Genomic DNA, 21,768 nt, shown 5'->3' with positions numbered 1-21,768 from the left:
AATAACTTTTCAGTTTTCAATAATAAACAGTATCCAAACAAACCTTTAATAGGCTGATGTGTTAAACAGATTTGGTGGTTGTGATGGTTAGTAAGTAGTGACACCGGTTTATGGTGTCATTGGCAATGAAAATTTAAGGTGTCTAGTTATAATGAAAGACAATAGAAGTTTAAGTTTTGTCTTTTTTTAATAATTTGATAGAGAAGAAAGAATTTAAACCATCTATTGAAAATGCTAGGAGATGTCAATTAAGTTGAGCTACACGATTCTTGGTACACAGCTTTAGTTATTTGAGTACAAAAAAAGAATGTGAGATTTCTTTTGCACATATCAACTTGATAAGTTAGAGCTAAGGTGTTGTTTTAATGATGTGGCATTTTATTATCGATCTATTCCACCACATTGCAACGATTACATATCATCCAATTACATGTGACATGCACGAATTGGTATGTAACTATAATTATAAGTTAAAATCACAATAAAATAATCTTTTTATTAATTTTGGGTTTTAGCTAATTCAATTGGTAAAAAAAAAAATTGTTGTCAAATAAGAAATTTGGATTCAAATCCCACCTATACCAAAAACCAATTAGTGACATGTCTTAATAATAAGAACAATTATCATGGAATGAACACCCATAGCTTCAAATCATATTTTAGCTATAAAAAAAAATCTTTTTTGATTAATTTACACAAAATAAAAATGAAATGCTCTTTTCAATAAGAAATTTATGACCTGCATAAAAAGATGTAAGAGAAATGCATTTGGGAAAATCCATGAACAAGAAAAGCCAAGAAAATATGCCTTCCATTTCAAAACATTTAAAAAAATTTATTTCTTATATTTAAGGGTATATATGGTTTTGTTAGTGTTGAGGAAGATAACAAGGGTCTCCACCCCACTCCACTGTTAGCTCTGATAAAACATTTGAGAGTTTTTAATTGAGTAATTAATATAAGAGCTACCATCACAAAATATTTTTCAATATTTTTACAACTATTGTTGTAGCCAATTCTTACTAGTTTTCATCTAAACATATAAGTTTTTCACTTATCAATAACTACTCACTACGTCAACAATTTTTAAATTTTTTTGTAAAAACAATTGTGCAAATAACATTTTTCTTAATATAATATATAAGAACAACACTTAACCCATAAATTTAAGCATATAAGTTTGAATTCAACTATGTTATATTAATCACTCCCCTTGTCATTCTTCTTTAATATAGGATGTCACTCACACATGTATACCTAATAATTAGTTGATGGTCAAATTACAATTATTTGAACAAGATCTTGAACATTTTTTAGAATTATTTCATGTTGCAAGGCATGTATGGTGCCCCTCATAGAGAAATTTTTATTTTGTATAATAGAAAAACATAATATCTATATCATATGAGGTGAGTCCCATGTTATATATTTGCAGGCCAGAGTTTTTTTTTGTGTTAGTATGATCCGACAAACATGTTATATTATCTTATGAAGGAGGAGGACAATACAAAGTGGTTTATGATAGTTGTAGATTAATTGATCCACCAATGAGTTTCGCGCGGCAAGGTAAAATTTAGAGCGTTCCTTGTTTATAACATTCAATGGACCAAAACCTTGAACGTTTCAACGCCCACCATTGCTTCTCTGTTTTCTCTCTCTCTCTCCAATTTCCAACAAACTCACGAGCAATTCATTCCTCTATTGCTCTCCCTGCACTTCTTTCATCCCTTTAAATTTCATATCGTGAAACCCCATATTCCTGTTCCTATTCTTGCTCCATAGGTTATATTAGTATATTTTCTTCTTTTCATTGTTGTGAATTGGAAGCAAAAACCTTTTCTTGCGCTATACACACCTTTGGATTCTCGTTCTACTTTTCTAACGTGGGTTTGAATTCTTTTCTTCCTATATCATTTGCTGTATATGGATATCTTTGATTTGAGATAGCTCAAAAAGTCAACTACGTAGCAGAGAAGGTCATGCATCAGACTCTATTGTGAGGCAATGGACAGCCCGATCATAGGCAAGCGCCGCATCCAATTCTGGTTCGTTGTCTTAGCCTCTTTTTTTTTGTGGTTGTTCATTCTTTATATCTTTCATTCGGCTCCAATTGTTGCCAAGCCCGGGGTCATCTTGGTAGGTGATAACCTTGCCAATTCTGTCAATTTTGGAGACTCTAATTCTGTTCTTCTGCCTGGAAATTCCAATGAAAGTGTTGACAGATTGCCTAATAAGGGTAATTTTACTAGTGAAGAAACTAAGGATTTTGTAGAGCCTATAAAAGATACAAATGTCAAAGATGTTGCTGTAAAGGAAAAAAATGCCACAGAAAATTGGTTCAAGTATAAACCCTTCAGCAATTTTTCTGCTGGGGATTATGGGCTTGAAAATTTTGATCACGTAGTGGTTTCTGAGAGACAAGTGCATCTCAATAATCAAACTGACCTTGCAGAGAATGAAGTTCAGTTTGTTAGCCAGGTTCCTAATTCAGAGACGAATAAAGAAGAATCAGATGATGAAGTGGCTATTAGTCAGAACGGGTTTGAACCAACTGGTTCACTTTCCATGGTGGAGAACAGAAATGAGAGCATCACCAAAGAGCCTAGTAATGAGGATGTTGATTCTGAGTCTGATTCGTGCTTGGGTAGATACATATATGTCCATGATCTTCCTAGCCGGTTCAATGAAAACTTGCTCAAGCATTGCCAGTCACTTACTAATTGGACTGATATGTGTCTCTTTACATCAAATGGGGGTCTTGGTCCTCGTCTTCCAAATTTTAACAGGGTCTACTCAAAAACTGGTTGGTTTGCCACAAACCAATTCTTGTTAGAAGTCATTTTCCACAACAGAATGAAACAGTATAAGTGCTTGACAAATGACTCATCATTGGCTTCAGCAATCTTTGTACCATATTACGCTGGCCTGGATGTTTCTCGCTACCTTTGGTATTCAAACACATCAATGAGAGATGCTGCTTCTCTTGAACTTGTCAAGTGGCTCAGAGAAAAACCTGAGTGGAAGAAGATGTGGGGTAGAGATCATTTCTTAGTTGCTGGAAGGATTACTTGGGATTTCAGGAGAATGGGAAGAAATGATTCTGATTGGGGTAATAAGCTTATGTTATTGCCTGAATCAAGGAACATGACGGTGTTAATAATCGAATCAAGCCCTTGGGACAACATTGACTTTGCTATACCATATCCAACATACTTTCATCCTTCAAATGACAATGAAGTGTTTCAGTGGCAGCACAGAATGAGGAGGCAGAAAAGGCGGTTTTTCTTCTCTTTTGCCGGTGCTCCAAGACCTAATCTTCAAGATTCTATTCGTAATGAGATTATTGATCAGTGCCGGGCTTCGCGGAAGAAATGTAGGTTGTTGGAATGTAATGGTCGTGTCAACAGGTGCTACAAGCCAGTGTATGTGATGAAAATGTTTCAAAGTTCTGTGTTCTGCTTACAACCTGCAGGGGATTCTTTCACTAGGCGGTCTACTTTTGATTCAATTTTGGCAGGGTGTATTCCTGTGTTTTTTCATCCAGGTTCAGCTTATGTCCAATACTTATGGCATTTACCAAAGGACTATACCAAATATTCAGTGCTTATACCGGCTAACGATGTCAAAAATGGGAAAGTCAGCATCGAGAAGATATTAAGTCGAATTCCAAAAGAGAAGGTGCGAGCAATGAGAGAGGCGGTTATAAGGCTGATTCCAAAGGTCACATATGCTGATCCAAGGTCTAGGTTGGTGACAGTTGAGGATGCATTTGATGTTACAGTTAAGGGTGTTCTTGATAGAGTAGAGAAAATTAGGAGGGAAATGAGGGAGGGGAAAAATTCTAGCTTTAGTTATCCAGAGGAATTGAGTTGGAAGTATAATTTGTTTGGGACATTGGGGGAGCATGAATGGGATCCTTATTTTGCTAGAACATAGAATGTAAACGCTGTACAAACAGGTTACATTGTAGTTTGTACTTATACTTAGGATTGTAATCATTGTTGTTATGCAGGCACATGTATCCCCATCTTTTTTTGCCTCATTTTTTAGTTTCTTTTGATAATGTTCGCCTATGATTTTGTTTGATCATATGTCTCTTTGTGTAAATCACTGATGTGCTTGGCGATAACATTCAACTATATTCTGTGGTCATAGCAATTGAAAAGGTTTAAATGTCATTGCAAAGCTGTCCACATTGGTAGGTATTTCTCTTTGACAAAATAAAAGAAATGGCTAAATTCGATGGAGACGACACTACGTTGTTGGTACAAAAAAGAAACACGGCAGGCTATTTGACTAACTGTAGCCGTGGATCTTGGTAACTCCTAAAAACAAGATGTTATTAAAAATGTTATTTTTTATGATATTATTGATGTGACAACAAATTTTATATATGATGATACAGTCACCAATTACATTCATCAATATGTTTAGACATTTGTAATAAAGTTGGTTATATCATTGATATCAATTGTAAATTATAGTGAGTCAAAAAGGAAAAAAAAAAATTGTAAATTATAAAATACAAAGAGCTAAGACAGGAAAAAAAAAAAAAAATCCTCTAATAATGTGCAATCCAACCATTTCTAGCATCACCGATGTATTGGATTATCGACTGAAAAGCCATAAGCTGAAAGGAAATGCAACTATATCATTCTCTCCATTTTCAAAGCTTCTTATCTTATATACCATTATTGTCAAAACTAGAAAACGATCCATGGTTGTCTAATTAAACTCTTCAATAGAAATTACCCATTAAAAAAAAAAAGTCTTAATCCAATAACTTGAGCATATATCATCATCATAAACGTAATACGATGAGCTGATTGTGTTACCTCTTGTCTCAATTAGAAATTAAAGATATAATAACGTTAATTGATACCATCTCACAACAAGCAGCGTTTGTAGTCCAACGGTTAGGATAATTGCCTTCCAAGCAATAGACCCGGGTTCGACTCCCGGCAAACGCAGCTAGCTATGTCGTTTTAGCTTTTTTTTTACCTACCCAACGACGTCGTTTCCAATCCGTGTTCCAGGCACCAAAAAAAGCCACCCCAGAAAGAAGTTCAAACGGACAAGCAAGTGCAAGTGCAACGACGACGTTTCAAAGCCGTGGCGTTACTTTCTTTCTTTCTTTCAATCTTTTGTTTATTATACCACAAAATCCAGAACCAATCAAATCAAATCAAATCAGATCACAGAGATAAGAAGATACTGTTAATAATTAGCACAGGCAAATAGATATTTACGCGGGAAAGCGAACCACAGCCTCCACTCTAATTCTAATTCTAATATTCCAATCTTGTGGCCCAAAATGGAAAAACTCATTCGGCTCTCTCTGACCGTAAAAATATCCTAACCGCACGTTTAGTTAGTTACTCTTTCCCAAAAAGCCTTTTGCCTCCCAAGTCAACTACCACAGTAGCTTAGCTTAGCTTAGCTCCCAACGTTTTGGTTTGGTTCGGTTGATGGCTGGCACGAGTGCCTCCTTCGTCCCGCACGTGGTCGGATCATCTAAAGTTCTCGAACTTTCCAGAATTAACCGGTGGACCGGAGCCCCGTTCTCAGTTCGGATCTCCACCAAACCCAGCAGATCCACCACCAACTGCTCTTGCGCAAACACGGAGGCTCCCTCTTGCATCTTCGTGGGTCCCATCGAGTCCGCCAGTAAAGAAACCCTTGAAGCTTTCTATCGCCAAGTACTTTACTTTCTTTCACCTTTTTAATTCCATCACTCGCAATATTGAGCTACTTAAATTGTTAATTTCAGTTTTTTTTTTTAATTAATAAAATATATATTGAGGGATGGAACTTGAATTTGAATTTAAAAGAAAAAAAAAGATTAAAATAATTAGCAGTTTTGCTGCTTTGGTATAGACAAAGTCCACAATTTCTCATTAAACAATAATGCTAGGTCACAACGTTTTTCACAATTTGCTAAACTGGCGAGTTAAATTTATTGTTTTTGACTTATGAGTTACCTACTAAAGAAATTGTTTGGAAATGTAATTTACTTGAATTTTTGTGTGTTTAATGTGGTTCTTTTTGTTGCTGTAGGCACAGGATGCGTATTACAGTGGCAAACCTTTGATAATTGATGACATGTTTGATAGAGTAGAGGTAAACTTGATATTAACTCTTTTTAATGTCAATTTCAACTGAATTTATCATTCTTGTGATTGTCTATTGGTCTATGAGGTTTAACAAATTGTTATATGATGACAGTTAAAGCTAAGGTGGTATGGTTCCAAATCAGTTGTCAAGTATCCTCGGTGTAGTCTTAGGCGGCATTCAACCTACGCAGATGCAGAGGTAATTCTCTTTTGAACATTTGTTCTTGTTCATGAATCTTTTCATGTATCCCCTCACTGTGTGTGTCTTTTCTATCAACTCACAAACTAAGCCTGTTGTTGTGCAAGAAAAGTTATTCTAATCATGCTTATAGTTAGTTACTTGTAATGCAAATAAAGTAACCACAACATATGGTTAGCCCATGTTAGCCACTCTATGTATAGCTTCAATGGTACCAGAGCTATTTCCCAACTTAAATTCTAACATGAATATTAGAAAGTGTCAATGCCATGCCTCCCATTTGGTTCTAGGAAAATAATAGGAGAACATTATGCTGGAAGCAAAGTTTAGTAAGTATTTGAGGAGTTTTCCTTTCTTTCCAAGAACTGAAGGAGCTGCAGTGGTGGTGTTGTTTCTGATTCAGCTGAGAAAATGAAATTTATGTTCTGTTTTGATGCTTGTACCCATCTGGTTGATGGGAAATTGGTTTTTAATAATGGAATGGTTAGTTAGTGAGATATTTGAGGACATTTGTGGCATATTTGGCTTGTTAATTTGTTTTAGATTAGTTGGTGTGTAGGAGAATTGGGTTTTCTCCACTTTGAATATTTAGTGACATGGTGTAGGGCAGGAAGATACATCACAGGTTTTTGCATTAGCGAGCATATGGGTCCTGTTTCTTGCATTTGGAAGCTCTGCATGTCTTGTGCCTATAATCTACACTGTTGGCCAAGCAAATCAACATGCATTCAGTTCAGGATTTTACTATGGCATTCAAGCATCCACATTAGAGCTTCTTTCCGTGGTGAATGGCATTCTCTTCATGGCATTGGGGTCTGTGATTGGATACCCAATTGCATCAGCTTCAGGTAATAAATTGTTACTTTAAAGCCTTGGATAAGAATTTAAGAAAATAAAGGCACTTTAGTTTATCTCAATGTCAGGAGTTTCCTCACCATGTACCATTAATATTCTTTGGGTTTTATGGATCATTCTAATCTGGAAATTCAGAAAATAATACCTGTAATATGGTTATTGTTATTATTGATCCAAATATCATCATTACTCATGCACTCATTCTCGCAGTTAAAGTGCTTCAAGGCCTGTGGAGGAATGACTTGGTAGCACTTAAAGGGGCATGCCCAAATTGCGGGGAGGAGGTCAGTCTATCATAGGGTTGTGTTAATCTGAAAGTTCATATGAGTTTTTTTTTTTTTTTTTTTCCTTTTCTCTATAACTTGTCACTGTACCTGTATTTCATCTTATCGAACGAAAAAAGCAATGTTTCAACTTCCAGGTCACCCATTGTCAATAATATAAGCATGTTTCTGCAGGTGTTTGCATTTGTGAAAACAAATCAGACTAATAACAGGCCCCATAGAGCAGATTGTCATGTTTGTGAATGCTTATTGGAATTCCGCACCAAGGTTGAGGTAATCTAGTTTGCTTCTTTTTCTCATGCTAGAAAATTTATGCACCTCAAATTTGTATTTTTATCTTGTTATACTTCTAATGAGAAACAAAGAGAAGACAACAATTCTAAGATTTGAGAGGATTCTTGGCTAAGAGTCTTGTAGTTCAGTAACACCGTCTGGTCTCTTTACAAGGAGAACTAGTATTCAAGTCTCCCCTCCCCCACTTCTTGTAATAATTGAATTATTAAAAATAATAACAATAAGAGGATTTTGGATTAACAAGGAAAATCAGGCAAAGAATTTTGAATTATTTTGGGGATTAAGAGGAATTGAAATGACTAGGAACGGTCTATCCAAATGGAAATGACTTTGAAAGGACAGTGCACATACGGCTTACATCTATATCATGTATGTAGGTGTTGAGGTCTTAGACATACTAGTGTCTGTGATGTCTCATTGTTAGTGGCCGGCTGGCTGCATCAGTTCTGAAAGTTGTATTTCTTAGGTCTTAACAGTGAAAATGCGTTGCCTTGTTGGCTTTGTGAAATCTTCTGATTATTTAGTAGTGGACACAAAAAAGATGTTCCTTTAACAGTTTTAATGTTTATGCTAATTTTTTGTCTACATTGAGCGTCGAAAGTTCTTAAAACACCTTGTCTCATATATTAGCTTATTGATATTTTGTGCAGCGATCGGTTTCAAGACTAGGTAGAGGATGGGTTTACGGCCGCGTATACCTTGTTTCACGAAGAGGCAGAAATCGGCATCAGAAATGGTTTTAAGATCTATGCCCAGTATATTAGATCTCAGAAGATTTATGTGAAGTAAAACTATTCTTTACTCTTTTTCTAGGGTGAAATGGTGGTTAATCCTAAGTTAGGATTATCCTAACAAATATTCATTTTGCTACAAGTCAGTAGACAGCTGGACTTCATATATTGTAATTAACAACAAATAAGATTCTCTTGAGATTTAAGTTATAGTCAAGTGCCATACATTCAGAAAAGCAATAGCTATTTTGGTTCTTCAGGTTTCTTTTCATGGGATTGTTAGCTAGTTAATTAAAGGTATCATAGTCATGCTCATGGAACCCCATCCACGACTTTGCTTGTATGAGTCCTACGTTTGTTGTTGCCGTTTCTAAATAGTATAGAACTTGTAATTATGTTGCATTCATACATGGATATTGAGTGGCGAAGATTAAAATAAGTGCAACACTGGTTTTATGTAAGATTGTGTCTTTTTATGAATGGCCCTTAGCACATTCATTAGACAATGAACTTTGAAGCTTGGACCTTTATGCCAATCTGTATGGTTGAGTAATTATTTTTTTCAGTCTTTGATCTGTAGTTCCAAATCCCGAAATTTTGGGAAATCCAACCTTGGAGAAATGATGGCCTGTAGATAATTTTATCATGCTATGGTAAAACAAGAGGCATTGTTGGCCTCCCAAAGCATGATTACCACCAAGAATTCCAGTAATCACGAGATGCTCAGTTGGCTGGACTGGTTTGGCTGCCAGGTGCCAACCCACAATGTAACATGTAGTTGGTGATATAGCTTGCAATCTTTCTTCTTTCTTTTCTTCCCCTTAAAATTGGTAAATTACACACCCACCCAATGAGGGTTGAACCTACGGCCTCACTCTCCCTCTAAAACTTATAAGAAGAGGAGGTGAAAGTTGAGTCAGACCTTATTAGCAATCGTTATTTACCAAGTCAAAAATTGTACACAATTCTACTTATAGAATGGAGTCAAAATTGTACACAATTCTACTTATAGAATGGCAGGCACTAACCGCACAGGCATGAATACAGACTTCACTGCCTGGAAGAAAATGTGGTCAAATCTCAGTTGCACAATCTGCCTACAGGGGTGCTAAAATGGCAGTCATGTCAACTAATGGAGAAAATGAAACTCTAGCTCCCACAACATATTCTAAAAACCCATTACCAATGGCTTGTCATTAGATCTTGACAAAAGGTAAATGAACCTATATAACATGAAAACTGCAGAGAACCAGAATATACTAACTTGGTAACACAACAAGACTGCACCAACATTATGTTAAGATGAAAGACGAAAAAAAAAAACAGAGAAAAACAGGGTTTTAGGACAGAGTTCTATCACACTTAACCTGAAACACACACTACAACTGACCAGGTCCCAAGCCCACAAGTTGTTTTCCCATCCACCATGGCAAGTTTATGAAAAACCTTTTGATGTTTCTACATTTAACTTATTTACCTAAAGGAGCATGAGAGAGAGAGAGAGAGGGTATTTCCCGATATAAGTATATAAAATGAATTATTCACAGTTTAACCACCAGAACTTTGCTAGAGTAATTTTATTTATGACTGATAATCATCAGGAGTGTGACCCACAATTTGCTACACTGAATGGGATATTTAAGTAACGAACCTTGATTCAAGCATCTAGTTTCTATGAAGCAAAACTAAAATCTTGCAATTGACATTAAACAAAAAAAAAAATAAAGGTAAATGAGAGTCAGAAATTTTCTCATTGTTCTCAGGGCACAAGCCATGGTGTGTAATGTAACCAACACTGTTCATACATCACTAATGACAAAGAAGATGGTAGCTGAATCGTTGGCACCTAGTCAATCAGAAGTGTCCCAAGCTGTATACAAGAATCCACGACAGCTGAAAAACAGGAGCAAACCATCAGGCACAGCACAAACCCCCTCTCCCTTTCATAAATATATCCATAAAAGCTTCATATATCTATTTGTGTGTGTGTGTGTGTGTGTGTGTGTGTGTGTGTGAGAGAGAGAGAGAGAGAGATCAAAGTACCAGAAAGAGACTTATGGAAGCAAAAAGCCCCTCCTGAAGGAGGGCTCCATGACCACCAAAATCTTCTTCATCAACCTTTAGTATCATTGCATAATAACCATATATGATCCCAGTAGATATCAAAAGGAATCTGCAAATCCATAATCAGCACATAAGGTTCTCCAATGATCAAAAATGAAACATTAATTAAAATCAAAATCTGTTGACCATAAGAGTTGGCAATACCATGTGTCAGCCCACCCAAACCCCCCCCCCCCCCCCCCCCAAAAAAAAAAAAAAGAACATTTCCTTCTCTTCTTAACAAACTTCATATTGCAAGAAGAAACAATTTCACATCATATAAGTTAGCATCCAATTCCACAAGATCAGGATATCAAATGTTAAAATCAGTCAATCAAATGATAAAAGCCACTTGAAATGAAATTTTGATTTTGGAAGAAGATTCTGCAGAAAAGAAGAGGGGGGGGGGGGGGGGGGGGGGGGTGGTGTTTGCACCCCAAAATCTCCATGCACCTAAAAGGAAAAAATTCCACCAAACTGGAGACTGATCTACATTCAAGCAATCCTAAGTTAAAATTCTAAATTCAAACATAGCTATTAAACAATCCTAATTTATAATTCTAAAGTCAACAATATCTATCAAATTGTCCTCTCCAATATCCAAGAGGAAGTTTCCACAAAAAGTGGCAGCCACACAGCACATCTTCCTAAAGATCGGGATAAAAAGAATGGGCCTCACCACACCATAGTTGGTTCCAAATACTAAATATTTCCCTTCTCTTCACTTCAAAAGTAATTAAAATTTAATACATCTCACTAACCTTGCATTTGAGTATTCAAATACTACAACCATAAAAATACTGTGCAGCTTTGTTTCATACTGTATATTGCAAAATCACCTTCCTCCACTGCTTCAACACTCTGAAATCTGAAGCTCCACACCACTCACTTAAAAGGTCCTCTTGACAGCAAAAGTTGAACAGAGTTCCAAAACCAACCACATTTAAAGCTCATGCGACTCCAATTCACTTGTCCTTGCTGTTCAAAATGTAAACTATAATTCACAGAGAAGGTCCCTTTAAAACCTTACTGTATTTGCTGCAAGGATGGTACCGAATTAGGTAAAGAAAGCAGGTTGGCAGAATAGCAATCAAACTTCTTACCAAGAATAGTCTCTCCACCCATTGATAAGACCCCAATTTTCAGAATTCAAATTTCCTTTGTCACTACTAGGGACAGATTCTTATATAGAAGTTGCTTTGATCAAAGCTCACGGTGACAAACCAACACATGTAGAGGGGAGATCACTCACTCCATGATCCAAAAAGGCAATCCAGAAACCATAAACCCCACACAATAAATGGGCTATCTTAGACATTATCAACTCAATTTCAAGAATTCTTGAATCCTTTGCCTGGAAGTTTATCCTAAGATATCTCTATGGATGCCACATTCACATGAATCCCAAGCATCTGCATATATCCTTCATTTATTGCCAACTTCATAGATCTGTCTATTGAAAAGTATGTCTTTTGTTAGATCATATGTACCTAATTTATTTTGGTTATAATTCATATATTATGATTCCTGAGACACCCTTTTGACCTCTAATTGTCCATGCAACACTACAATGCAACACCTTCAGCATGAAACATATCAAAGATTACAAAATCAGTAAGTTTCTATTGCAAATGACCCAACAAAAACACTTCACATAGTGTAAATTTAATGGAAGGCCATAGTCTAAAGATTTCACAAAGTAATTTCTGTGACTATTTCTTAAGCATCATAACTCTGACCTATAAACAAGAACAACAAGGGTTCTAGACAGTTGCAACCCTTTCCCCATACCCTAAACATGAGCAGCAGCCAAATAAATGAAATATGGCTCAATATTCATGTAACTTATGGAGTCACCTTTTCTACATGAAGACTCTCCAGTACAGGATGCTTGATCAAGAATTCATTCCTCAACTTAATTGTGTGATTACAAAATATGACTCACCAACTGCATGATAAATGCGCATTAAAATATCAACCAAATATCTGAGACTGGTGGCATATACACTAACACGTTCATGTCAAAGATCCAAATGACACTTTCAGGCCTGCATAATGAACCAGGTGATACAAAATCCTCATATGATCATTATCTATCATCAAATTTCAATATATATTATTTTTATAAGATCATTGAATTTCAATAATGATAATTTATAGCTATGAACTTGACAATAAAATCTGATGGATATGTCAGTCACAACCAAAAACCAAACAAGGGTACAGCATGCCTATTTACTCAAGTACACTCCTAAGAACATATTTAAAAGCATCCTATTGGGTCTTTCAATCTTTTAAAGTTGATAATAATTTCGATCAACACAAATGCATGATATCAAAGTTTCATCTACATGAACTAACTAGCAAGAAGAAAACCAAGAGAGAGATACGCAAAAGAAACAAAGTAAAAGGTAACTAAAAAGAGCCACTTTTTCAAACAAATACTACAGATTAAGAAAGCGTGCAAGCATCAACTTACGCAATAAACCATACGCCCCCAACCACAGGTATGGCACCCCATAGTAAGCCACATACAAGGGCCACTGCTTGTCGAATCCAATGCAACACATCTCCCAATTGATCCTGTGCCAAATGAATTGTAAAGTCATTCAATGAATACAATCACCAACAAAACTAGATAATTACATTCATTTCTATCTAAAAATAGACAAATGGGGTTGCCCATCAAGCAATCTGAAGCTATAAAGATGGGCTAGGCATTTTCTGCTCACTGTATTCAACTTATTGACCATTTTCAGACTTTGTTTCCATAAATGCAACACTCCCATTAATACTATAAATTTAAAAAAAAAAAAAAAAAAAAAAAAAAAAAAAATCAAACAAAAACCCAAATCCAAAATTGGAGAACAAATATGATCCTATTGCCCCCACACTCCAAATCTCACACCCAAATGTATAGAAGTCGTAAAAATTCCTCTTTTTTTTTTCTTTTTTTTTTAATTCCTTTATTTCCCATTATTTCTCACATTCAAACTCAAACAACAACATGAAGAAAAAATATTGAAAGTTGAAAATTTTTTACCTTGTCCCAAGAGGCATCTGGATCCAACAACTTGGCGAGTTTGAACGGAGACAAGTGACCGTTCTGGTGATTTTGCTGTTGAAGATTGAATTTCACTGATTTCCCTTCTTTCATTCCGACCAAACCCAACTCTATATATTTCACAAATAACTCGAAGTTGCGATCTTTGATTGAGAATAGTTTAGTTCGATGGTGAGGAGCAGAGCTCGTTTAGGGTTTTGGATTTGACACAGAATGAGAGAGAGACTATTGGAGTGTGTTAATAATAACTTCTTCTTTTTTATATGATTGAAAGTGATTTTTACTTTTTTTTTAGTTAAAAATAACGATAACAATTTTGTTTTTGTTTTTGCATGTTGTCTTGTGGGGTCAAAAGAAAGAGAAAAGTGCTGTGATCTGATTTGTAATTCTGCTCTGCTGGACGGCACGTGATCGAGATCTGTTTGCTGTTCCGTCCATCATTACTTCAGAGAAAACTAGTTGTGTCCGGCTTGATATTTAGTTTATCTAAAAGTAATTAAGTAATTTTTTTTTTTTGAATAGAATAGAGTAATTAATTATTTTAATAATAATAAATTACTCATATAATAAAAATATATAAGGTGTAAAATCTATATTTTATTTTTAAAATGTTGGTAATAGAATTTTACTTGAAGTCAATTTAGGTAATAGAGTTTAATCTAACATTTAATAAGTTACTTTAGTTTTTGATATTAGAGTTTAATCTACGGTAAACAATCTTATAACAATTAATGACAATATAGACACTTTATTTAACTTTTTTTATAGGAGATAATATAGACACTTGTTATAAAGAGGTACAACCACAACTTCTAGATCCTAAATTTTATTATAAGTCTAGATATTTTTGTATCAATAAGTCTGGATATAAATTTTTTAACATTGTTCATAACCATTAAGGTAATAAGTTGCGTTAGTGAACAATAAAGACAATGTCAATAATAACCTCAATAAAAGTAATATTGCACTATTCTAAATATTGTTTTTTTTTAATTATATATTTTTAAAGTATGGTGTTTATTATGCTCACAATTAGTGTGTCAGAGTATTATTGAAATACCTTTAAATAGTAGGTGTGGGGTCCACCCCCTTGTGAGGAGGAAGATGCATGTTTCCAAACATGCTGAATTTTCTCATATAGTAGGGTAGGGACTAGTTACAACCATGTTTTCCCAATGGCATCGACCTTTGTGCATCTTATGTCACTCGTTTATCACCTCCAATATTGTATCAAAGTTCATTAGTCATTTTAGTGTACCATTTTGAAGGAAAATTGGAACCACACTTCAATTTAACTCCTTTTACCATCCACAAACAAACGGTCAAACCGAGATTGTGAATAGAAGTTTGAGAAATATTTTGAAAAGTTTTGTGCGAAAGAACATTCAGCAATGGGATCTTCTTTCAATTAGTTTTCATATATAATTGGACCATTTGCAAGGACACAGTCCTTTAGAAGTTTTTATGGTCTTAATCCTAATGGACCACTTAAGTTGACATCACTTCCTTTTACAAAATACTTCCAAGTCTTCAATGGAGATGTTAAAGAACAACTCAAGAAATTACACGAGCATATTCGAGATCAAATTTTGAAACAAATCGAGAAGTATAGCAAGCATGCAAATAAGCATCGGAAACTATCAGTTTTCAAGGAAGGTGACCTGATGTGGATTCATCTACGGAAAAAAAAAAAAAAAAAACAATTTCCATCCAAATGTTCCTGTAAGCTTATGCCTTGAGTTGGTGATCTGTTCAAGGTACTTCATCACATTGAATAAAATGCATATAAAATTAAACTCCTTGGTTACTATGGTGTCAGGCTCTCAGCAACCCTCAATGTTTCTGATATTTATCTTTATTATGAGGATGAAGACAACTAATAAGCGGACTTGGGGGCAAGTTTCATCAATTGAGAGAGTCAAAGGAGTGCCAAATCCATAAGCGCAGCCCAATGTGACGCACAAGCTCAGTCCAATGTGATTTGCAAGGCCAACATGTGAGGTTTTATCTTAACAAATTTTTCCAACAAATCAGATGTCATTTGAAAGTTTAATGAGTCATTTTTCCAAATGGTCAACAGCATTTAATTTGAAGCTCTGTAGGGAAAGTTTTTCATTTAAGTTCCATCTACTAAAGTAGACAAGTCTTTTATTTTATTTATAGTTTCTAAGTCTTTTTGAATTTAATCTTGAATTGTAATTTTCGTTCACCAATATTCAGAGGGATTTTCTAAGCAACTATTTAAACTATTTGGCATAAATGAATAAGAAAGAAAGTGTTTCATAGAAACTTGGCCTTTGGCTTGTGAGAAAAGGAATTTCTATACTTTTAACTCTTACCCCTTTGGTGGATTTCTCATAGGTGGCGAGTTTTGCCCTTATCTCTATCGATGGATTCCATTAGTCTACTACAGTGAGGAGCTTACTATCATTTGAGTGTGTTTTATTTTCTCCTCAACAATCATCTCTCTTTTCTGGTATCCGGACTTAACCATGGTTTTAAATCTACTTTTCTTTTTCTTTTTCTTTTTCTTTTTTAGTTTAGTTGGATTTTAAAACTACTTAACTTTAACATAAAAGTATATATCCACCTGTTTTATTTGTTAACCATTTTTTTTAGATTGAAGGGAATTGCCAATCAAGAGTGGAGGGTGGGCCTTCTACATGTTTATTGTGAGGCAAACCAATGAAATAGAACACACATTGACTAATAATATTGTCTTGATTTTGTTCACCAATATTTTGTTTGGGATACTAGGTGAATTACCGCGGATTGTTTTAGCTGAATTAGTACTTCCACATGTATTGGGAATTTAGGAGAAAAAATGTTCGAGATGCGAGATTAGTAGTATATTGTAATTATTTTTTAAAAAAGTGATTTTAGTTTAATGAAATTCTATTGAAAATATTAAAAACTATAGGCCAACTAAAATTTTATGTAGGGGCGATGAACCCAGTGGTATATATCTATGTATTTATTGGGTCAGGGGCCCAATCCGAGGACATTAAGTAGTCCGAGGACAGGTAAATACTGTCATGAGAGTCTGTGTTAGTAATTGAAGAGATGAGATCTGGTCATAAGAGTTTGAGAAGGCAGTCCGAGGATGAATGTCTCTTCGGCTGAGCAAGGCCGAGGTACAAAAGTGTGGTCTGCCACCCAGAAGCAATGTTCTAGGAGATTCTGGTGATAAGGATATGCATCATGAAAGCACAGAACAAAGGAAAGCTATGAAATATCTAAGAGAAAGTTGCTACCACCGCATTGAATGCTCTGTAGCTAACTCTCTGGCCGCATTAATGAAGAAGTGATACTTGAACAGTAATTTTCAGCCTTACAGCTACCCTCCAAAGACTTCAAGAAAGTGTTAATGGGACAAGGATCAACTCCAGCAATCTGAGCTACATGTGAAGGGTAGAGATGAAAGAAGGAAGGTAGTATAAAATAGGAAGAAGACCCTGAAGGAGAGGGATCGGAGAATTGTGAGAGAAAAACTGTAGCAATAAGAACTGTACTTGTAATCAACTTCAAGAATTATATACAAGAACTGATCTCCTTGGACTGTGTCGATGATGATTTTCTTTAGATAAAACCAGTCTATTTTTACTTTATTGTCATTTGGATCCACTATAATTGCTATCCAACTCATTAGAGCCTAGTTTTCCAACCCACTCTCTACAAATTAATTGTATTGGGCTCTTTAGGCCTAGATCCTTTTAATTTTTGGGCTTAGGACTCAAATTGCGTCTTTACAATTGGCGCTCTCTATGGGAAATTCTGGTACTGTAGTGAGTTTAACGTTCAATTATGATAGGTTCAGGTTTGAATCGAAAGGAATCTATGGGGTCCCAACATCAAGATCATTTTGTTATTCTTGAGTGAAGAAGGGACCAGGAGGTCAATGTGCATACCACCCATACTACTAAAAGCCACTCTCAAAGTGGAAGTTATATCTCTTATGAGGAAAACATTAGAATCATGCAATTGGAGATTGATTGTTTGAAGAGGAAGTTGTGCCACGAACAGTGAAGGCGAACTCCCTCCAACTCTAATTTTTCTTCCGGCGATGAGGGGGGTGTTAGCTATAGACCCAGGTCAAGAACTCCCCCCAGTGAATCCTTCTTGTGTGATGAGGATTACCACCGTGAGCATAGGAATAGGAGCCCATCTCGCAAAGGCATGGGAAATGACACTATGAGCAAGGCGTTAAACCAAATTTCAGGTCGCCTTTCACACACAGAATTGAAGGAGGAAAACTTCCTTGGCGGTTTACTCAATCAATGTTCACCATATACAATGGTCGAACAGACCCTGTGGAGCATGTAAGTCACTTCAACATAAGAATGTTTGTCCACTCCAGGAATGAGGCCTTAATATGCAAGGTGATCCTTTTCAATCTGGGACATATGGCAATGAGATGGTTTGATGGCTTGGGAGTAGGTTCTATAGATTCCTTTAAGGAACTTACTCGAGCGTTTGGATCTCACTTTATCACATGCAGTAGGGTTCCTCAGCCCTTAGTTTCCTTGCTGTCTATGACCATGCGAGAAGGGGAGATCCTGAAAACGTACTCAGATAGATACTGGGAGATGTTTAATGAGATAAATAATGACTTTGATGATGTGGCCATAAGAACTTTCAAGGTCGACCTATCTGCCAAGCATGGTTTGAGGAAGTCTTTGACTAGGAAACCTGCTAACAGTGTATGTCAACTCATGGACCGGATTGATAAGTATAAGTGGGTCGAGGAAGACCAACAACAAAGGAAGGGGAAGCCTAAGGTTATCTCTCAAGAGAAGAGAGATTTCAGGTCGGACCGATACAACAATAACTGGTCCTAGAGAGATTTTGCTAGGCAATCGGGGTCTACCACTACTTAGATGGTTAACACGGTGTTCCGAGAACTAGTACACCAAGTCTTAGAGAAAATCAAGAACGAGTCATTCTTTAAATGGCCAAATAAGATGGGAGGTGACCCCATGAAACGCAATCAAAGCCTTCAATGCCAATGCCACCAAGACTAAGGGCATATCGCAAAGGATTGTAGAACTTTGTGGAATCACCTGGAGCAGTTGGTCCGAGAAGGGAGGTTAAAGCAATTTTTGTATCATCCCAGTGGGCAAGGGGGCTAGGCAAGATTGGAACCTCAGATAGATGCTTCTTCGAGAGCCCCTTTGGGCACAATTAATGTCATCCTCATTGCTTCAGGGAGGACTGATTCTCATCCGTCCAGGGTGATGTCTATGGCTCGGCCACCTACCGAGGACTCTAGCCATGAGCAGAAAAAGACTAAGGTGGAGATCCAACCAGCGTTGAGCTTCTCAGATGAGGATAAGGTTGGAACCATACAACCACATGATGATGCAATGGTGGTCACCCTCAGGATAGGGGGTATGATGTGAAGAGAGTGTAGCGGGGCAAAGATTATGTAACCAGATTTGTACAAGGGGCTAAACTTGAAACCGGAGGATTTGATAGGTTATGATTCACCTCTGTTGGGCTTTGATGAGAAGATTGTTATTCCAAAGGGTCAGATTAGACTACTCGCACAGGCAAGCTCAAAGGTAGTGGAGGTGAATTTTATTCTGGTGGATGCTTATTCTCCCTACATAGCTATTGTAGCACGACTTTGGCTTCATGCCCTGGGGGCTGTTTATTCCACCCTCCACTTGAAAGTAAAATATCCATCCTGGGATCATATTAAAGAGCTGGTTAGGAGCCAGTTCATGGCTAGGCAGTGCTTGGTGGCCGCAATTATGCATCAGCCTGAAACCGAGTCCTCGACCACTACTAATAGGGGTTTATAACAATTTAGGACTCTGGTGTTACCCGTGGATGAGACAGCTGAGGGGGCAAAGTGTGAGGATTTAGAAAAGATTGTTGTAGATGATGATTCGGAAAATTTTTTTTAGGTCGAAGCTCAGCTGCCTCCTCAAGAGAAGAAAGAGCTGGTAGAGTTTCTCAGGAGGAATATTGATGTACTCGCATGGAGTGCTTACGAAGCTCCTAGAGTGGATCTGAATTTCATTTTTCATCATTTGAATGTCGATCCATCCGTCACCCCCAAAAAAGCAACTACCTCGACATTCATCTAAAGATCATTTTGATTCTGTTAGAGACGAGATGATAAAACTTAAGCAGGCTAGGGTTATCAAAAAGGTGTTTTACCCTAAGTGGCTAGCCAATACTGTAGTAGTGAAAAGGAAAAGTGGAAAGTGGCGAGTGTGTGTGGACTTCATAAATTTGAATAAGGCATGTTCAAAGGACCCTTTCCCTGTGCCTCGGATAGACCAGCTAGTGGATGCAACTGTAGACCATCCTCGGATGAGTTTTTTGGATGCCTTCCAAGGATACCATCAAATACCACTGGCCTTAGGTGATTAGGAGAAGACAACTTTTGTCACTCCTACTAGAAATTACCACTAAAAGGTGATGCATTTTGGTTTGAAGAATGCAGGGTCTACCTATCAGAGGATGATAACTAGGATGTTTGTGCCATAATTGGGCAAGAATATTAAGGTTTATATAGATGATATGGTGGTGAAGAGTAAGGTGGTTTCCGAGCATGTGGGAGACCTTGGGGATATTTTTGAAATACTAAGGAAACACAAACTGCGCCTTAATGCTTTCAAGTGCTCCTTCGGCATGGGATCAGGCAATTTTTTAAGCTATATGGTCATTAATCATGGAATTGAGGTCAACCTTGATCAGGTTAAGGCAATTAACAGTCTACAACCACCTCGTAATCATAAAGAAGTCCAAAAGCTAACTAGAATGACTGTTGTCCTGAACCAGTTTATCTCTCGGTCAACGGACAGATGCAGACCCTTCTTCCAACTATTGAATAAGTGGAAGGGATTTGAGTGGACCAAGAAGTGTGCCTTGGCCTTCCAGCAGCTTAAGGAATACCTTTCTCGGCCACCTGTCATGTCCAGGCCTGAGGTGGACGATGTCTTGTTTGCTTACATTGTAGTGGCTTCCCATGCTGTAAGCTTGGTGCTGATACGAATTGACAATGGTGTGCAGATGCTAGTTTATTATGTAAGCAAGTCGTTGCATGAAGTAAAGATTCATTATCTACCATTGGAAAATGCCATTTTGGCAGTAGTACATGCTACATGTAAACTCCCTCACTACTTCCAATCTCACACAGTTGTTGTTTTAATCTAACTTCTGCTTCGATCACTACTTCGGAGTGCTGATTTCACAGGGAGGATTGCCAAATGGGGTACGATCCTAGGGGCTTTTGATATCAAGTATATGCCTCACACCTCTATCAAGGGCCAAGTCCTCGCAAATTTGGTGGCCGAGTTCGCTGAATCCCCATTAGAAGAAGAGGCAGAGAAGCAGGGCATGGATGGAAAATTAGTTGGCATGGTTTTCTTGCAAGAACCTTTATCCTGAAGGATATATGTTGATGGTACAGCGAATCAAAGGGGGATCCAGAGTGGGATTAGTTTTAATATCTCCTGAGAAGATCACTATTGAGAAATCCTTAAGACTAGGCTTCTTGGCCACAAACAATGAGGCTGAATATGAGGCTCTATTGGTCGGGATGACCATGGTTCAGAAAATGGGAGGAAAGGTAGTAGAAATATTCTTAGATTCAAGATTGATCGTAGGCCAGGTGAAGGGAGAGTTAAAGGCTAGCGATGGGAGAATGTAAAAGTATTTAAATTAGGTTAAGCACTTACAATCAGGGTTTGAGTCTTTCAACTTGCTGCATATCCCTAGGAGTGGAAACACACACGCTGATTCTCTAGCCAGTCCTGCAACCTCCTCGGCACAAGGCTTACCTCGGGTTATCCTTGTTGAAAACTTGTGTAAGCCTACTGAGATGAAGAGAAAGATGGTCCATATCCATCAAATTAAGGTAGGACCTAGCTGGATGGACTCCATAGTGCTATTCCTTAAGGAGGATATCTTACCCGAGAAGAAGTCGGAGGCTGACAAGGTGCAAAGAAAGACTTCTCGGTTTTGGCTGTCCGAGGACCAAAGTTGTACAAGCGTTCTTTTTCTGGGCCATACTTATTATGCATACACCCTAAGGCATCAAAGCTACTCCTCGAGGAGTTACATGACGGGATTTGTAGAAGCCATATGGGAGGCAGGTCTTTGTCTCACAAAA

At 37.0% G+C, this 21,768-nt stretch overlaps 5 protein-coding genes and 1 non-coding gene across 6 annotated transcripts; 5 read left to right on the top strand and 1 right to left on the bottom strand.

Annotated features, from left to right (window-relative positions):
• The first annotated feature begins 1,410 nt into the window (after positions 1 to 1,410).
• On the top strand, positions 1,411 to 4,136 carry LOC126729865 (probable xyloglucan galactosyltransferase GT14). The gene has a single exon (XM_050434934.1). The coding sequence runs from the start codon at positions 2,005 to 2,007 to the stop codon at positions 3,934 to 3,936; it is 1,932 nt and encodes a 643-aa protein (XP_050290891.1). The 5' UTR covers positions 1,411 to 2,004; the 3' UTR covers positions 3,937 to 4,136.
• Positions 4,137 to 4,898: 762 nt separating this feature from the next.
• Positions 4,899 to 4,970, top strand: TRNAG-UCC (transfer RNA glycine (anticodon UCC)). Its single transcript has one exon. It is a non-coding gene; the product is annotated as a tRNA-Gly (tRNA).
• Positions 4,971 to 5,218: 248 nt separating this feature from the next.
• LOC126729833 (uncharacterized) lies at positions 5,219 to 8,735 on the top strand. The gene is made up of 7 exons (XM_050434932.1): positions 5,219 to 5,699; positions 6,058 to 6,120; positions 6,226 to 6,312; positions 6,923 to 7,160; positions 7,378 to 7,451; positions 7,626 to 7,724; positions 8,396 to 8,735. The coding sequence occupies exons 1-7, from the start codon at positions 5,469 to 5,471 to the stop codon at positions 8,486 to 8,488; spliced, it is 885 nt and encodes a 294-aa protein (XP_050290889.1). The 5' UTR covers positions 5,219 to 5,468; the 3' UTR covers positions 8,489 to 8,735.
• A 1,288-nt stretch (positions 8,736 to 10,023) lies between these two features.
• Positions 10,024 to 13,898, bottom strand: LOC126729849 (uncharacterized). Its single transcript, XM_050434933.1, has 4 exons — positions 13,623 to 13,898; positions 13,059 to 13,162; positions 10,520 to 10,649; positions 10,024 to 10,369 (listed from the first exon to the last, which is right to left on the bottom strand). Exons 1-4 carry the CDS (start codon positions 13,734 to 13,736, stop codon positions 10,331 to 10,333), a joined length of 387 nt encoding a protein of 128 aa, XP_050290890.1. The 5' UTR covers positions 13,737 to 13,898; the 3' UTR covers positions 10,024 to 10,330.
• Positions 13,899 to 18,883: 4,985 nt separating this feature from the next.
• Positions 18,884 to 19,447, top strand: LOC126699983 (uncharacterized). Its single transcript, XM_050397990.1, has 2 exons — positions 18,884 to 19,031; positions 19,119 to 19,447. Exons 1-2 carry the CDS (start codon positions 18,884 to 18,886, stop codon positions 19,445 to 19,447), a joined length of 477 nt encoding a protein of 158 aa, XP_050253947.1.
• A 727-nt stretch (positions 19,448 to 20,174) lies between these two features.
• On the top strand, positions 20,175 to 21,306 carry LOC126699901 (uncharacterized). Its single transcript, XM_050397902.1, has 2 exons — positions 20,175 to 20,681; positions 21,067 to 21,306. Exons 1-2 carry the CDS (start codon positions 20,175 to 20,177, stop codon positions 21,304 to 21,306), a joined length of 747 nt encoding a protein of 248 aa, XP_050253859.1.
• Positions 21,307 to 21,768: the final 462 nt, after the last annotated feature.

The sequence above is a fragment of the Quercus robur genome, chromosome 1 (assembly GCF_932294415.1).
Source record: "Quercus robur chromosome 1, dhQueRobu3.1, whole genome shotgun sequence".
Taxonomy (NCBI): domain Eukaryota; kingdom Viridiplantae; phylum Streptophyta; class Magnoliopsida; order Fagales; family Fagaceae; genus Quercus; species Quercus robur.
This window is presented reverse-complemented; position numbering and strand designations above follow the sequence as displayed.

Excerpts from the sequence above, each read along its gene's own strand:
- LOC126729865 (XM_050434934.1), top strand. The coding sequence starts at position 2,005 with ATGGACAGCCCGATCATAGGCAAGCGCCGCATCCAATTCTGGTTCGTT.
- LOC126729833 (XM_050434932.1), top strand. The coding sequence starts at position 5,469 with ATGGCTGGCACGAGTGCCTCCTTCGTCCCGCACGTGGTCGGATCATCT. Across the intron at positions 5,700-6,057 it reads TTGAAGCTTTCTATCGCCAA|GCACAGGATGCGTATTACAG; the intron begins GTACTTTACTTT and ends TTGTTGCTGTAG. Across the intron at positions 7,452-7,625 it reads GCCCAAATTGCGGGGAGGAG|GTGTTTGCATTTGTGAAAAC; the intron begins GTCAGTCTATCA and ends ATGTTTCTGCAG.
- LOC126729849 (XM_050434933.1), bottom strand. The coding sequence starts at position 13,736 with ATGAAAGAAGGGAAATCAGTGAAATTCAATCTTCAACAGCAAAATCAC. Across the intron at positions 10,650-13,058 it reads GGGGGCGTATGGTTTATTGC|ATTCCTTTTGATATCTACTG; the intron begins GTAAGTTGATGC and ends ATGGATTTGCAG. Across the intron at positions 10,370-10,519 it reads CTTCCATAAGTCTCTTTCTG|CTGTCGTGGATTCTTGTATA; the intron begins GTACTTTGATCT and ends CCTGTTTTTCAG.
- LOC126699983 (XM_050397990.1), top strand. The coding sequence starts at position 18,884 with ATGGCTCGGCCACCTACCGAGGACTCTAGCCATGAGCAGAAAAAGACT. Across the intron at positions 19,032-19,118 it reads GGTCACCCTCAGGATAGGGG|GTTATGATTCACCTCTGTTG; the intron begins GTATGATGTGAA and ends AGGATTTGATAG.
- LOC126699901 (XM_050397902.1), top strand. The coding sequence starts at position 20,175 with ATGGTGGTGAAGAGTAAGGTGGTTTCCGAGCATGTGGGAGACCTTGGG. Across the intron at positions 20,682-21,066 it reads TGCAGATGCTAGTTTATTAT|CGAATCAAAGGGGGATCCAG; the intron begins GTAAGCAAGTCG and ends TTGATGGTACAG.